The following is a 13,960-nucleotide window of genomic DNA, read 5'->3' on the forward strand; positions in this document are numbered from 1 at the left end:
GCCCCTCCTACCTCCCCTCGTACTTGCCAGCTTCGATTCAGCTCCGCGTCTCTGTTGATCCTCAATTCCCAGAAAGCCACATTGTCTACCCCTTTTCGAGGTGCCCTCTTACCTCCTGCTTGGAGCTGGTTCTGTCAGCGCCGGGTCTGCCAAGGACATAGCTATCCCGGGATGGACCAACCAGCACACCCAGACCTCCCGGCGTGGCCTTGGTGAGACTGGGGCCCCAGAACTCACTTTTTCTTTTGGCAGGCGCTCAGGCAGATGGCTTTGGTTTGGAAGTTGTTATTGTTTCCGTGGCAGCCACCGTAGATGAAAATGGAGCAGGTATTATTCTCCTTACTGTACCACCAACGAGGAAAGTAAGCCATGCACAGGCCACTATCTTTGGGCATAGCGCATACATCTGCCAAGAGAGCCCGGAGTTGAGAACTCAGAGTACCCACCCCTGGAACAAAATTGCTGCCCCTGGCAACCACCATAGATGAAACTGGAATAAACTCCTCTTCCCTATTACAGCGCAGGACCCAAGCTCCGCTGACATGTTGCACATATTGCCAGGGAGACCCCAGAGTGGGTGTCTGCGTCCCTGGAGACAGGGTCGATGCGGATGCAGTTAGTTGAGTTCATCCCAAAGTAGGGTGGGCCCCTAATCTGGTGTGACTGGTGTCCTTACAAGAAAAGAGTAAATTTGGACAGAGTCACACACACAGGGAGAGCACCGTGTGAACGTGAAGACAGAGATCGGGGTGATGCGTCTGCAAGCCAAGGAACACCAACGATTGCCAGCAAAGCGCCAGAAGCTAGGGGAAGGCGTGGAACAGATCCTCCCTCGCCATCCTGACACCTCACAACCCCAAGAGGAACCAGTCCTGCCGATCCCTTGACCTCGGACTTGTAGCCTGCAGCACTGCGAGACAATCCATTTCTGTTGTTTAAGCCACCCGGCCTGGGGAACTTTGCTACAGCACCACCAGCAAACCGATACAGGCCCCGACTCAACAATGTCTGCATAGTCCTGCACAGCGAGGGTAAATCACAGCCAGACAATTAAGTCCTGTTGATTTTTACCTCCTAAGACCTCACCTCTCTGCCAGTCTCTTCAACTGAAGCCTCAGCATCTCACATCTGGGCTGTCGAGATAACCTCCCATCCATTCTCCTGCCTCCAGTCCTGGCCCCTCCAATCAATCCTGTATGCTGCCCCCCAGCGAGAAGGCTCTGGTGGGTCTGAAAGCTAAGCTGATCCTGTCATTCCACGGATAAGACCTCCCTTGACTTCGTGACATAGTCCTCCCGTGACTCACAAGGCCCTTCATCATCTGGCTCCAACTGTGGCTCTGGCCTCCTCCCCGGGCACAGTGCCCGTGAGCTGCACGCTCCGGCAGTACTCAGCACACCGTGCTCCGCCAGCCCTCCATGCCTTTGCCCCACCGTGTGCCCCCTGCTGCTCATTGGTGACACTCCCATTCTTCCTTCAAAGCCTTTCTCAGACATCGGCTCCCCTGTGACATCTCTCCTGATTCCACTCTGCATCCCATACGGCCACACCTTGCTTCTGAATCTTGTGTGCATGTTCGTCGTTCGTTTACATCTTCGGTCTCATCCCTGAAGCTGTGAGCTTCTAGTGAGCAGGAATTGTGTCTGATTTCATCTTGGAATCCCAAATCCCTAACAGGTAGCCTGGCACAGTACAGGACTTTATGGAATGTTGAGGGCAAAATAAAATATATCCTGATCTGAACTGAATAAATCATTCATTGAACACCTACTATGTGCTAAATGCTATAAGGGACAAAGAAAAGGCCATGGCCTTTGCTACGTAGGAGTTCCCAGTCGGGAATGACAAATGATTTCAGCTAATATGTATCAGGTGGCCGTTATGTGCCCAGCATTGCTCTAAGCACTCTACACCCATCAATTTACTTGATCCTCAAAATGACCTTTAACATTGGTCCTTTCATTATCTGAGGAAACTGAGGCACAGTGAGGGCAAGTTGTTAATTTTCCCAAGATTAAAATGCTGGTAAAAGCTGGACCAAGATGTGCACCAGGAAGTCTAGGTTCAGAATCGTCACCTGCAGGTGTGTGAACGACGTAGCCCTTGCCTGCTCACTCCACTCCCCATCAAACCCAGTCCACTTCTCCTCCCAAATACCTCTCCAACGCCCCACTCTTCCTCATCCCCTCCGTCACCATTTTCTTTCATCTTGATGCCCTTCAAGATACTCCGTTCCTCCTCTTTCCCTCTCTGAAGGCGTAGTACAACCTGATCACATCCCCAACCCTCCTCAAGGGATTTCTGTGGCACTTAGGATCAAGGCGAGACTCTCTAACCTGGCCCACCAGACCTGGATTGTTTAATCCCCGCCTACCTGGGATCTTTCTTCCTTGTACCACGCTCATGTGCACTCTGCATTCTGGCCTCCCTGGGCCGCACCACTGAGCCTTTGTGCATGCTGTGCCCTGTGCCTAGAAAGCCCTTCCACTCCCTTTGTGCCTAAAATACTACCCATCTTTCTAAACTCAACTCCAGGCTTGCTTTCTCCAACAAGGCTTTCCCAACCTTCCTGGCCATGATGAGCAGGCCAAATCCTAGTATGGGTCTCAGAGGCACTCAATAAATATTTGTTAAACCAATAAATAAAGAATCTTTGATAGTCTTTTTGGAGCCCAGGGAGATGGGCATGGAGTGAAGATTGTAGCAGCAAAGGAAAAGCCCTCTGGTCTGGAGTGGGCAGGGGAGGATTGCCCTGTGTAGACAGAGAGGTGGTCACCCTAGAGCAAAAAGCTAGGAAATATAAATTGCTTAACTTATCATTGGCAGTGACAATGTTGGTATATGTTAGGACAACAATGGCCACCTGGGAACTCAGAAAATCATGATAGCAAAAAGTAGCCACGTAGCCAAAAAACCATCTGATTCAATTCCACTCCTTCAGCCATCTTTGTTTGGGGAAAGTGAGTCTCAGACATTCTCTGACGGGACAAGGACATTAGTAATGTCACACACCATATTCGAGGCAGTAATGAACCTACAACCCAGGTCTCTCGAATCCAGCAATCTTGTCCAGACACCACCCCTCCGTGAACCAGGGGAGAGTGCCAGTCCAGGCAGGCAGCAGGGGAGGACGTGGGTAGGGATGTTGGTTGGTTATTACGAGGCTCTGATGATTACCTTTTTTGAGATCTAAACATTTTTTTCCACAGCTGAAGATGCAGCACTTCTCGTTGTCCTGGCATTCTCTGTCCTCTGTACAGGAGTCCCTTTCTTGGAATTCACATTGCTCTTTGATTTTGGGGCATTTCTCTAGGAAAGAAGTAGTCTTACAACATGAGCCTTGGAGGGCACAGTGCCCACCCTTTTCTAGACACAAGACAATTCCAGGGAGACAGGGAAGTTTGCTTTCATTTTGCCCATTTCTGGGACTCCTTTTCGTTGGGGTGGCCTCACATGTTTCCCTACTGTGTACATCGCCTTCCCTGCCAACCACCTTCTTACCCCAATCCCCAGCCCCAGCCCTGCTAAAAGGCAGAATTTCTCAACCACTAGTGACATTTGAGCTGAATAACTCTTCATTGTGGGGGGCTCTTCATTGTGGGCAGCACCCCTCACCTCTACCCATTATAAGAGTAGCACCCCTAATGCCTCCCAACATTGCATATGTCCCCAGGAAGGCAAAATAGCCTTTTTTGGTTGAAGCTGGTTTAAGCGTATCTGCTCCTTTGCCTTGTTGAGGAGTCAATGTTTGGAAGTTCCTCTGAGGGGGCAATATTATTTGGTGATTCAGCAGTCCCCAACCTTTTTGGCATGAGGGACCGGTTTCATGGAAGACAATTTTTCCACAGCCTGGGGGGTGAGGTGGGGGGGATGGCAGGCGATGGGGAGCAGCTCTAAATACAGATGAAGCTTCGCTCACTCACCTGCTGCTCACCTCCTGCTGTGCAGCCCGGTTCCTAACAGGCTGCGGACCAGTTCCAGTCTGTGGCCTGGGGTTTGGGGACTGCAGCAGTGATTAATGTCACTCACCCTAGAATCAGTTTAGTTTTTGAATTCTAACTCTTGGTCTGCCACTTACCCTCTCTGAACCTTGGTTTCTTCATCTATAAAAGCATTTTGGCCTCACAGACTTGTGAGGAAGAAATGAGAGAGTGTGTCAAGCTCTAATCATAGTAAGTGATGCACAGTAATGTCAACTAACATTTCTTAAGTGCTTACTACAAGCCACACACTTCTAAGTATTTTAAATGTATTATCTCATTTAATCTCCATAACAGTTCTATGATATGAGTCCTGTTAATTTTCCCATTTTACAGATGAGGAAACTGAAGCACATGGAATTGAAGTAACTTGGCCAAGGTTATGTGGCTATCAAGATTTGGAGCCACTAAGTCTGACTCCAGATTCCAAAAACATGGAAATCCCTATGTTTTGAGTGTTCAGCAAATGGTAACAATTATCATTATTACCACAGAGTCATGGAGTATTAGTGTCTTAAGTTTAGAGGGACTTCTGGATACTGTCCTTTATCCCAAAGTCAAGGAATCCCTGGGGATGCAGGGGCGCTTTTTAGAGCTACATTTGAAAGAACCAGGAGCAGATAGAGATGATATCCTAAAAAGGGGGCCTGTCTTTCTCATGGGGTGAGGGGAAGGTCCCTTAGGCTTCCCAGATTCCAATTAACAAGCTCCTCCTATAAGTGTTAGATCCTGTGACTCTCCACCACCTTCCCAAGAAAGACTCTCCACTTTAAGGGGGCTGAAAGTGGGGATTGCCTAAGTCAGGGTTCCTGCGTTCACAGACAGGGTCTTCCAAACCTCTCCCTCCTCTCCCAACCCTGGACCAGGGCTAAGATGGTGGAAAGCAACCCAGATCTGACACTTTGTTCCTTCTTTTTTCCTCCCAGCAAACTCCCCTCTCCCCAGGGCAAGGGCTGAGGCCCAGTACTTACTGGGAACGAACCATTCGCTCAGACCAGGTCCCTGGGCATTCATGAAGAGGATGCATAGCACCAGGAGGCTCAAAAGTCCAGAAGATTTCATTCTGAAGAGGGACCTGCCTGTCTGGCGGTTCCAGAACTTGGAAATGTCTGGCTGCCTTGGCCCTGCCTATTCCTTCAGTAGCCAGCACCTCGGGTATAAGAACTGGAGACAAGCCAGCCACCCCCTTTCCTGCCGGGAACGCCAAGTTCCAAGGTCGGATATGGGACTAACTGGCACCCCCAGCTCACAGCACGGTGGGGAGGGTCTATTGTTGGATGGCTCCTGGCCCTGACCCCTGGGCTGTGCTGGGCTGGGCCCTCTGGTCAACCCAGGGAGTGGGCAAAGCTGATCTCACACTTTCCAGGCTGCCTTAGGCGTGAATGCCACCATCTCGGGTCTTCATCTTGGTAACCTGGAGAGCTGTGGAATGTCCTCATCCTTCATTCGTTTTGCATTTATGTGCATGCCAACTAGCACACCCCTTCTGTTTGTCCCTGACAATGTGTCTCTATCAATCTCTTGGTAACTCATTGTTTCTCTGGGACGCTTTGTGCCTATATCTAACTTTTTTCTTTCTCTTTTTTTGTGGGCCTCCCATGGTTTCTGTGTCCTTTTCTCCCTCTCCCACAGTTTCCTCCCATCCTTCTCCCTTTTATCTTCTCTTTGGGTCACTCAAATTCTCTAAGGCCAGAGAGTAAAGACGTTGCCACTGAGTGGGGTGTGGGGGAAGAATCGGGCTGATTACAGAGTCTTCAGCCGGTGTGTGTCAAAGCCATGTTGCTTTGAGAGCAGCAGAGAAGGTCAGAGCTTATAGGGGAGCTTCTACCTTCTGCCGCAAACTCCTCACTGTCTGAGGAGGAACGGTGAGATGAAGGGAGCTGCCCGAGAGACTGCAACTGAATACAGTTCAGTAACACCGCAGAGTGTGTGGGTTCTAACTGGGCTGGTGGAAGAGCTACAGGAAAGGGGGTGCTGGCGACCTTGGGCGGCTTCCTGCAGCCACAGAGTCCGCACGCCAGCCACTCAGTCGGGCCTGGTTACGGGGTGAGACACTCTTCAAAGAGCAGATGTTATCTTCAGGGCTCCCATTTCCTTCCCTAACTAGGTGTTACTCTTTGGGGCCAAGCTTTATTCTCCAAATTTTCCTACATGACAGACAGAAGCCACTCTTATCATCAGCGAGTGACTGTATGGTCACAAAATTTGGGATCACAGACAGAGCCCCCATGGGAGTCCCATCCCGCCAACTCCACAATCTCACTTAAGGAAGATCCCGTGAGAGATAAGGGGTAGAGTTCCTAATGAGTAACCGAGGCATCCTAAGCAGTGCTGTCCTCTTATTCTACTTCCCATCTTCTCTCAAACTCAGCCCAGGAGAGAGTGAAACCCAGAATAGCCAGGTGGAAGGGTTCTGAGGGACCATCAAGCCCCATTTTCTCATTTTATAGACAGGGATCATAGGCCAGAGAAGTGAGGTTGCTGACTGAATGTCACCCAGCAAGTGAGTGTCGGAGATAAGGTTGAGGGAGCTGAGCATATCGGTTCTTGCCACAGTTCACTAGGGACCCTTCTGATATCCATGTGGATATAATATTAATATTTCATTGTGGAGTTGAAGGTGGAGAGGAATGGTGAGTCCAAAAGGGATGAAGAACCACCAAGACCATGTCCACCCTGTGAACACGGACCCCTGGCCCTCACCCTGCTACTCTGCTACTGGTCCACACCCACCACCCAGCTCAACATGGATGACAATCTTGCCACACTCATCACTGACAGTGGCTCCAGGGCATGATGGCGGGCATGGCCCCAAAGGACTCCTACGTGGGCAGTGTGGTCTGGAGCAAGAGAGGCATCCTGACCCTGAAGCACCCCATCAAACACGACATCGTCACCAACTGGGAGCACATGAATAAGATCTGGCACCACACCTTCTACAGCAAGTTGCACGTGGCTTCCAAGGAGCACCTCGTGCTGCTGACCTAGGCCCCCCTACACCTCAGAGCCAACCGTGAGCACTTGATCCAGATCATGTTTGAGACCTTCGGCACCCCAGCTATGTAGGTGGCCATCCAGGCTGAGCTGTCCCTGTATGCCTCTGGCTGTACCACTGGCATCATGATAGACTCTGGTGACAGGGTCACCCACACTGTGCCCATCAACAAGGGCTATGCCCTCCCTCCTATGCCCTCATCCTGCATCTGGACCTGGCTGGCCAGGACCTGACCAACTACCTCATGAAGATCCTCAGGGAGCATGGCTACAGCTTCACCACCGGGCCAGGTGGGAAATTGTGTGTGACATCAAGGAGAAGCTGTGTTATGAGGCCCTGGACTTCGAGCAGGAGAGGGCCACCACCCCCTCCGGGCCCCCAGATCAGCACCTGAACTCATCCTCCCATTCCTTAACTATCGAAACAGTCTCCTCACTGGTCCTCCCCATCAGGTTCATGCCTGATGACTCATTAATTTAAAAAAATTAAACTTGGAAAAAACACATAACAGAAAAAGAGAAATAACTTGGGGGGGGCAGGTGAAGGAAGGCTTTGGAGGGTCAGCGTGGGGAGCAGAGGTAGCTGTCTATCCACAGTAGAGATGGCCTCACCCGACCCCAGTCCTCCCCTCTGTCTTGCCCTCCATCCCCAAGAATGCCTCCCCCAGAAGAAGGGCTGCAGTTTTTTTGAACCCACGTTTGACATTTTCAGACAGCGATGCAGAGGTCAGCTCCAAAGAGAGGGAGAGAAGCAGCAGGAAAATTACATTCCTCCAGGAGAGGGTGGAGTTGTGGAGAGGAAGGTGCCTGTATGAATGAGAAGAAGAGAGGCAGGAGTTAGGTACAATCTAAAGACAAAATGTGTGCAAAGGAAACTTAGAGATGACCCACCAGATTCCCTTAGTTCACAGACAAGAAAACTGACACTCAGAATGTGGCAGGGATTTGACTGAGGTCAGATGGTGAGTCAGCGTAGGTCTAGGACAATCAGTTCCAGGATCCTGCCCAATCGCCCCGTGTTCTGCCACGGCGCTGTGCTTTGTCCTACCCAGACACTTGCGTGCTGTCTCTCTCCCAGGTAAGAGGTCACACTGGAATGATCACAGAAATTTGTTTGTTTGGAACGGTTGCAGGGCTGGTTTGCCCACAGTCACTCCTGGTGCAACCCCAGACACCAGTGAGCATCTTTTCTTTGTTCCACTGATGACAGAAACAAATTGTATGAGATTTTTCAGAGGGCCGGGGCAGACCCTACCAGATCCTGGTACCACAGAAGCAAAAAAATGATCCCAGATGCCCTTGGGTTAACCAAGAGATTCCTCTTAGTCATCCGTTGCTACCCAAGCCTAGGATCTTACGATACTCCCAGACACGATAAACAGATGATTTCCCACTTACTCAACCCCCCATTGTCTATATATCTCTTCATGATCCTTATGCAGTTTTTATTTTAAGTTGTGAGGAATGAATAATGCCTTACTGTACTAACTCTAAGAGTAAATGCATTTAAAAACAGCAGAGGGTGGGGAAGAAGGAAGGGAGGGAGGGAGGGAGAGAGAGAGCATTTATGTGGCTGCCTAGAAGTAAAGACTTGTGGCAATTCACCCCCTCTCTTTGATTTTGGTCCTGGCTTGGTCACCTAGAGCTGTAGCATATCTTGGATCCTCAGCTTCCTCATTTAGAAAACGGGAATAAAACCGCCAACCTGGTAGAAAACTTAGTGTTTGGAGTTAGACCTGAATTCACATCTTGGATCCACCACCTACCACCACGTGGTCTTGGCTCAGCCCCTCAAGCTCACTGAGGTTTGTCATAAAGGAAACAATAACAATACCTACATCGTAGACACAAGAATTAATTGGACTATTGTTGTAAAGCATGGTAACTGGCTTATAATCAGTGCTTAATATATTTTATCCAGCTGACAAATGATAATAATTTAGTGAATGCCAAAAATGGTACCTATTACCTTTTTAGCTTTTGAGTTCCCTAGTCAGAAACTGTGAATATTATTACATCAGTTTCCTTAAAAGATTCACCAAAAGGCCCTATGATGCCTTAAAATCTTATGATCAAATCACCTTTTGGTTTGAAATTCTACCGTTTCACCTGGTAACACGTAGAAACCCAGTCTTCAGAACTGGTTGATCAGACGAGCCCAAGTCAGTTAGTAGAAAGCAGAGCTCCAGGACGGTGTGGAGGGAGAGACACAGATTAACAGGATTGCCAAGCATCATAGGGGATGCCCGCTATAATTTCAGTGTAAGTATATCCCATGCAATATAGACAACATGGTTCTACTAAAAAGTTATTTGAAGTTTATCTGACATTCAAATTTAACTGGTCATCCTGTACTTTTACGTGCTAAATCTGGCAATGTTAACACAGAACGAATCCGTTTTGATCAGAGGGGTTTTGTTCGGGTAGGAGACTACAAAACATGGGTCTTGTGGGGAACAAGTGGGGAGCTGCACAGCGGGGGCTCGAAAGAACAAGGACAGACCTGGAACGCATGGGCACGAAGGTGCCATGGAAATAACAAGCCAGGAATGAAGATATTCTGGTTGAAGTCCAGCCTCCCATCAACTCACTATGTCCACCTGAGCTAGTTTTACCTCGGTCTACCCATTTGAAAAATGAGTGGCTTTGACTAGATCAGTCTTGTTCATGCTGGGGTACCCATATCCCTCAGGATACAGGAAGATTTTCTAGGGGATGCACAGGCACAGAGGGGTTTAAAAAAATTATATCCTGTTTCTTAAAAGCCACATTTACTTTTTCCTGAATTGACCTGCCTAAGAATGATTCATCCTGAAATTCTCCTTTTCTATCTCTCTTTCATTCTTTCTTTTTCTTTTTCTTTTTAAAGGTGTATTTCTTACCTATCTCTCACATGCATTCAAACTGTAAAAACTTCTGAGTCCCAAAGGGGAAGTTTGAGAATGCGTTTTCCTAAGGATGCGTCCATGGGAGCAAAGCAAAGAAAGCGTGGGAAAGAAACACCTGGGTTTAGCTCCTTGTTTCATTCAGGCGACAAACTCTTAGTAAGCTGCTATGCCTTTAGTTCTCTAGCCTAGAATTAGAACTCAGAAAAGTGATGGCTGTCAAAGGGATATATATTAAAAACATTCATTTGAATTGAAAATGATGCCAGTCTTTTGTGGAAGAAAGTGAGTCTGATTTGGCTGATTGAGGACTGACTTTGTCAAGTAGTTAAATGTGTGACACTAAGTTTTTAAAAAAAAAAATTTTTAAGCATGCAATAAGATAAATGCATTTTATAAAAGATATATTTCACAAAATAGGCTGAGCACAGTGGCTCACACTTGTAATCCTAGCACTTTGGGAAGCCAAGGTGGGAGGATTGCTTGAGGCCAAGCGTTTGAGAAGAGCCTGGGCAACATAGCGAGACCCCGTCTCTACATAAAATTTTAAAAAATCAGCCGAGTGTGGTGGCATGGGCCTGTGGTCCCAGCTACTCAGGAGACTGAGGCAGGAGGATCACTGAAGCTCGGAGTTTGAGGTTGCTGTGTGCACCACGGTCACCAGCATGGTCACCATGCTAGGCAGTAGGTCCCAGAAATTTATTTCTCCTGTCTAACTGCAACTGGGTACCTTTGACCAACATCTCCCCTTCCCCCATACACCACCCCAGCCTCTGATAACCACTATTCTACTCTCTACTTCTGTAAGTTCAACTTTTTTAGATTCCACATAAAAATGAGATTATGTGATATTTGTCTTTCTGTGTCTGGCTTATTTCACTAGCATAATAGCCTTCAGGTTTACCCATGTTGTTGCAAATGACAGAATTTCCTTCTTTTTAAAGGCTGAATAGTATTCCATTGTAAACATATACCACATTTTATCCATTCACTTGTTGCTGGACACTTAGGTTGATTCCATATCCTGGCTATCGTGAATAATGCTGCAATGAACACACAAGTGCATATATCTCTTTGAGATGCTGATTTCATTTCTTTTGGGTATGAATCCAGATGGAGGGTTGGTGAATTTTATGGCAATTCTATTTTTAGTCTTGTTGAGGAATCTCTATACTGTTCTCCACAATGGCTGTACTAATTTATATTCCCACCAACAGTGTGCAAGCATTCCCTTTTCTCCACGTCCTTGCCAACGCTTGTCACCTTTACCTTTTTGATAACACTCATTATAACTGATGTGAGGTGGTATCTCATTGTGATTTTTATTCGCATTTCTCTGATGATTAGTGATGTTGGGAATTTTCTCATAAACCTATTGGTCGTTTTATGTCTTCTTTTAAGAAATGTCTGTTCATATCCTTTGCCCATTTAAAAAATTGAGTTACTTGTTTTGTTGCTATTGAGTTGTTTGAATTTCTTATATATTTTGAATATGAACTCCTTATCAGACATATGGTTTGCAAATATTTTCTTATACTCTGTGAGTTGTCTCTTCACTCTGTTGATTGTTTCCTTCACTATGCAGAAGTTTTTAGTTTAATGCAATCTCATTTGTCTATTTTTGCTTCTGTCGTACTTTCAGGAGAATATCCAAAAAATCATTGCCCAGACCAATGTCAGAGAGCTTTCCCGCTTTGTCTTCTTCCAGTCTTATAATTTCGGTCATTACAGTTAGATCTTTAGTCCATTTTGATTTTTTTTTTGAGACAGAGTCTTACTGTGTTGTCCAGGCTAGAGTGTTGTGGCGTCATCCTAGCTCACAGCAACCTCAAACTCCTGGGCTCAAGTGATCCTCCTGCCTCAGCCTCCCGAGTAGCTGGGACTACAGGCATGCGCCACCATGCCCGGCTAATTTTTTCTGTATATTTTTAGTTGTCCAATTAATTTCTTTCTATTTTTAGTAGAGACAGGGTCTCTCTCTTGCTCAGGCTGGTTTCGAACTCCTGAGCTCAAACAATCCGCCCGCCTCGGCCTCCCAGAGAGCTAGGATTACAGGCGTGAGCCACCGCTCCCGGCCTGATTTATTTTTTATATGGTGTGGGACAAGGGTCCAATTTCATTTTTCTGCACACTGATAATCCAATTTTCCCAACACCATTTATTGAAGAGACAGTCTTCACTGTGTGTTCTTGACACCTTTATTGAAAGTTAATTAACCATAAATGCATGGATTTATTTCTGGGCTCTCTATTCTGTTCCATTGATCTGTATGTCTGTTTTTATGCCAGTACCACGCTGGCTTTGATTACTACAGCTTTGTAGCATATTTTGAAATCAAATAGTGTGATGCCTCCAGCTTTGTTCATTTTGCTCAAGATTGCTTCGGCTAGTCAGGGTCTTTTGTGGTTCCATACAAATTTTAGGATTGTTTTTTCAATTTCTGTGAAAAATGTCATTAGAATTTTGATAGGGATTGTGAACAGTTATACACAAATTGAATAACCCAGAAGAAACTGATAAATTCTTAGAGGTGTATAATCTACAAAAATTGAATCATGAAGAAATAGAAAAGCTGAATAGATCAAAAATAAGGAGATTGAATCAGTAATTTGAAGTCTCTCATAAAAGAAAAGCCCAGGATCTGATGTAGTCACAGCTGAATTTCCCCAAACATTTCAAGAACTATCAATAAATGTGATACACCATATTAACAGAAAGAACATAATTCATAGGATCATCTCAATAGATGCAGAAAATGCACTTGATGAACTTCAACATCTTTTTATAATAAAAATTCTCAATAAATTAGATAGAGAAGGAATATACCTCAACACAATAAAGGCCATATATGACAAGCCCACAGCTATCATACTCAACAGTGAAAAGTTGAAAGCTTTACTTTATGATCAGGAACAAGACAAGAATGCCCATTGTCACCACTTTCCATCAAAGTAGTATCGGAAGTCCTAGCCAGAGTAATTAGCAAGAAAAATAAATAAAAGTCATCCGAATAGGAATAGAAGAAGCGGAATTGCCTTTACTTGCTGATGACATGTTCCTATACAGAAGAAAACCCTAAAGACTCCACCCAAAACACTGTTAGAACTGATAACGGAGTTCAGTCCAGTTGCAGGATACAAAGCCAACATACAATAGCAGTAGCATTGCTGTACACTAACAACAAACTATGTGAAAAATAAATTTTAAAAATCCCATTTACAAAAAATACTCAAGGAAAAATTTAAACAAGGAGGTGAAAGGTATGTACACTGAAAACCAGAAAGCATTAATGAAAGAAATTGGAGAAGATACAAGTAAATGGAAAGACATCTCATGTTTGTAGCTGGAAGAGTTAACATTGTTAAAATGTCCATACTTCCCAAGGCCTACCTTTGTGCCCATCTTCCCCAAACGGCAGAGGTTGTTCTTTGCAGTAATCTGAGCAACATTTTGCAATTGGAAGGTCTACAGATGACTGCGATCTGGCAGGAACAGTGTGAACTTTCAGGTTAAAACTTTTGGAAACTACACATAAAGCCCCACTATGACTGTGCTACATCCCACAACACCCTACGATTCTCCCACACTGGGAGTTCACCCAGCCCTAGGCCCTGTTTCCACAGCTTGGAGCTCCTTGGTCATACCTCTTCTCGTCTCAAAGGCACAGCGTGTTCTGGTGCATGGCTGCTTAACCAGAAATGCACTTTAGCTTCAGTCACTGGGCAGATCCTGAGGAGGATAACTAGCTCCATGCATCTCTTAAACACTCCTTGCCCTAAGTTCAGGCAGAGTAAGTAAGTAAGACTCCTCCAAAAACGTTATCTTCTAAATAACTCCTGCTCAGCTATCTACATTCTGATACCTAGGAAGAATAGTACTCTTCTGAGTACTCCATGTATATCTCCATAGTGTGGTGTTCAACAATTTTAGATCTTTCTCATTCTTTGTCCTGTTGACCTATCAATAATCAAGAAAGGCGAGTTGAAGGCTGTCAACATGGCCACAGATTTCTCAAGTTATGCTTGTAATTACATCCATGTTTGCTTTATATGTCCTGATTCTATTAATTTAGGTAAATATAAATGCATTCCTGGCGGGGAA

The 13,960-nt window shown here is 46.1% G+C and overlaps 1 protein-coding gene and 1 pseudogene across 1 annotated transcript; one reads left to right on the forward strand and one right to left on the reverse strand.

Annotated features, from left to right (window-relative positions):
- Positions 1-256: 256 nt before the first annotated feature.
- On the reverse strand, positions 257-5,042 carry LOC105807158 (eppin-like). The gene is made up of 3 exons (XM_012640452.1): positions 4,952-5,042; positions 3,178-3,309; positions 257-432 (listed from the first exon to the last, which is right to left on the reverse strand). The coding sequence occupies exons 1-3, from the start codon at positions 5,040-5,042 to the stop codon at positions 257-259; spliced, it is 399 nt and encodes a 132-aa protein (XP_012495906.1).
- A 1,731-nt stretch (positions 5,043-6,773) lies between these two features.
- On the forward strand, positions 6,774-7,455 carry LOC105807137 (annotated as a pseudogene).
- The last annotated feature ends 6,505 nt before the right edge of the window (positions 7,456-13,960 follow it).

The sequence above is a fragment of the Propithecus coquereli genome, unplaced genomic scaffold (genome assembly GCF_000956105.1).
Source record: "Propithecus coquereli isolate 6110/MARCELLA unplaced genomic scaffold, Pcoq_1.0 Scaffold153, whole genome shotgun sequence".
In the NCBI taxonomy this organism is placed as follows: domain Eukaryota; kingdom Metazoa; phylum Chordata; class Mammalia; order Primates; family Indriidae; genus Propithecus; species Propithecus coquereli.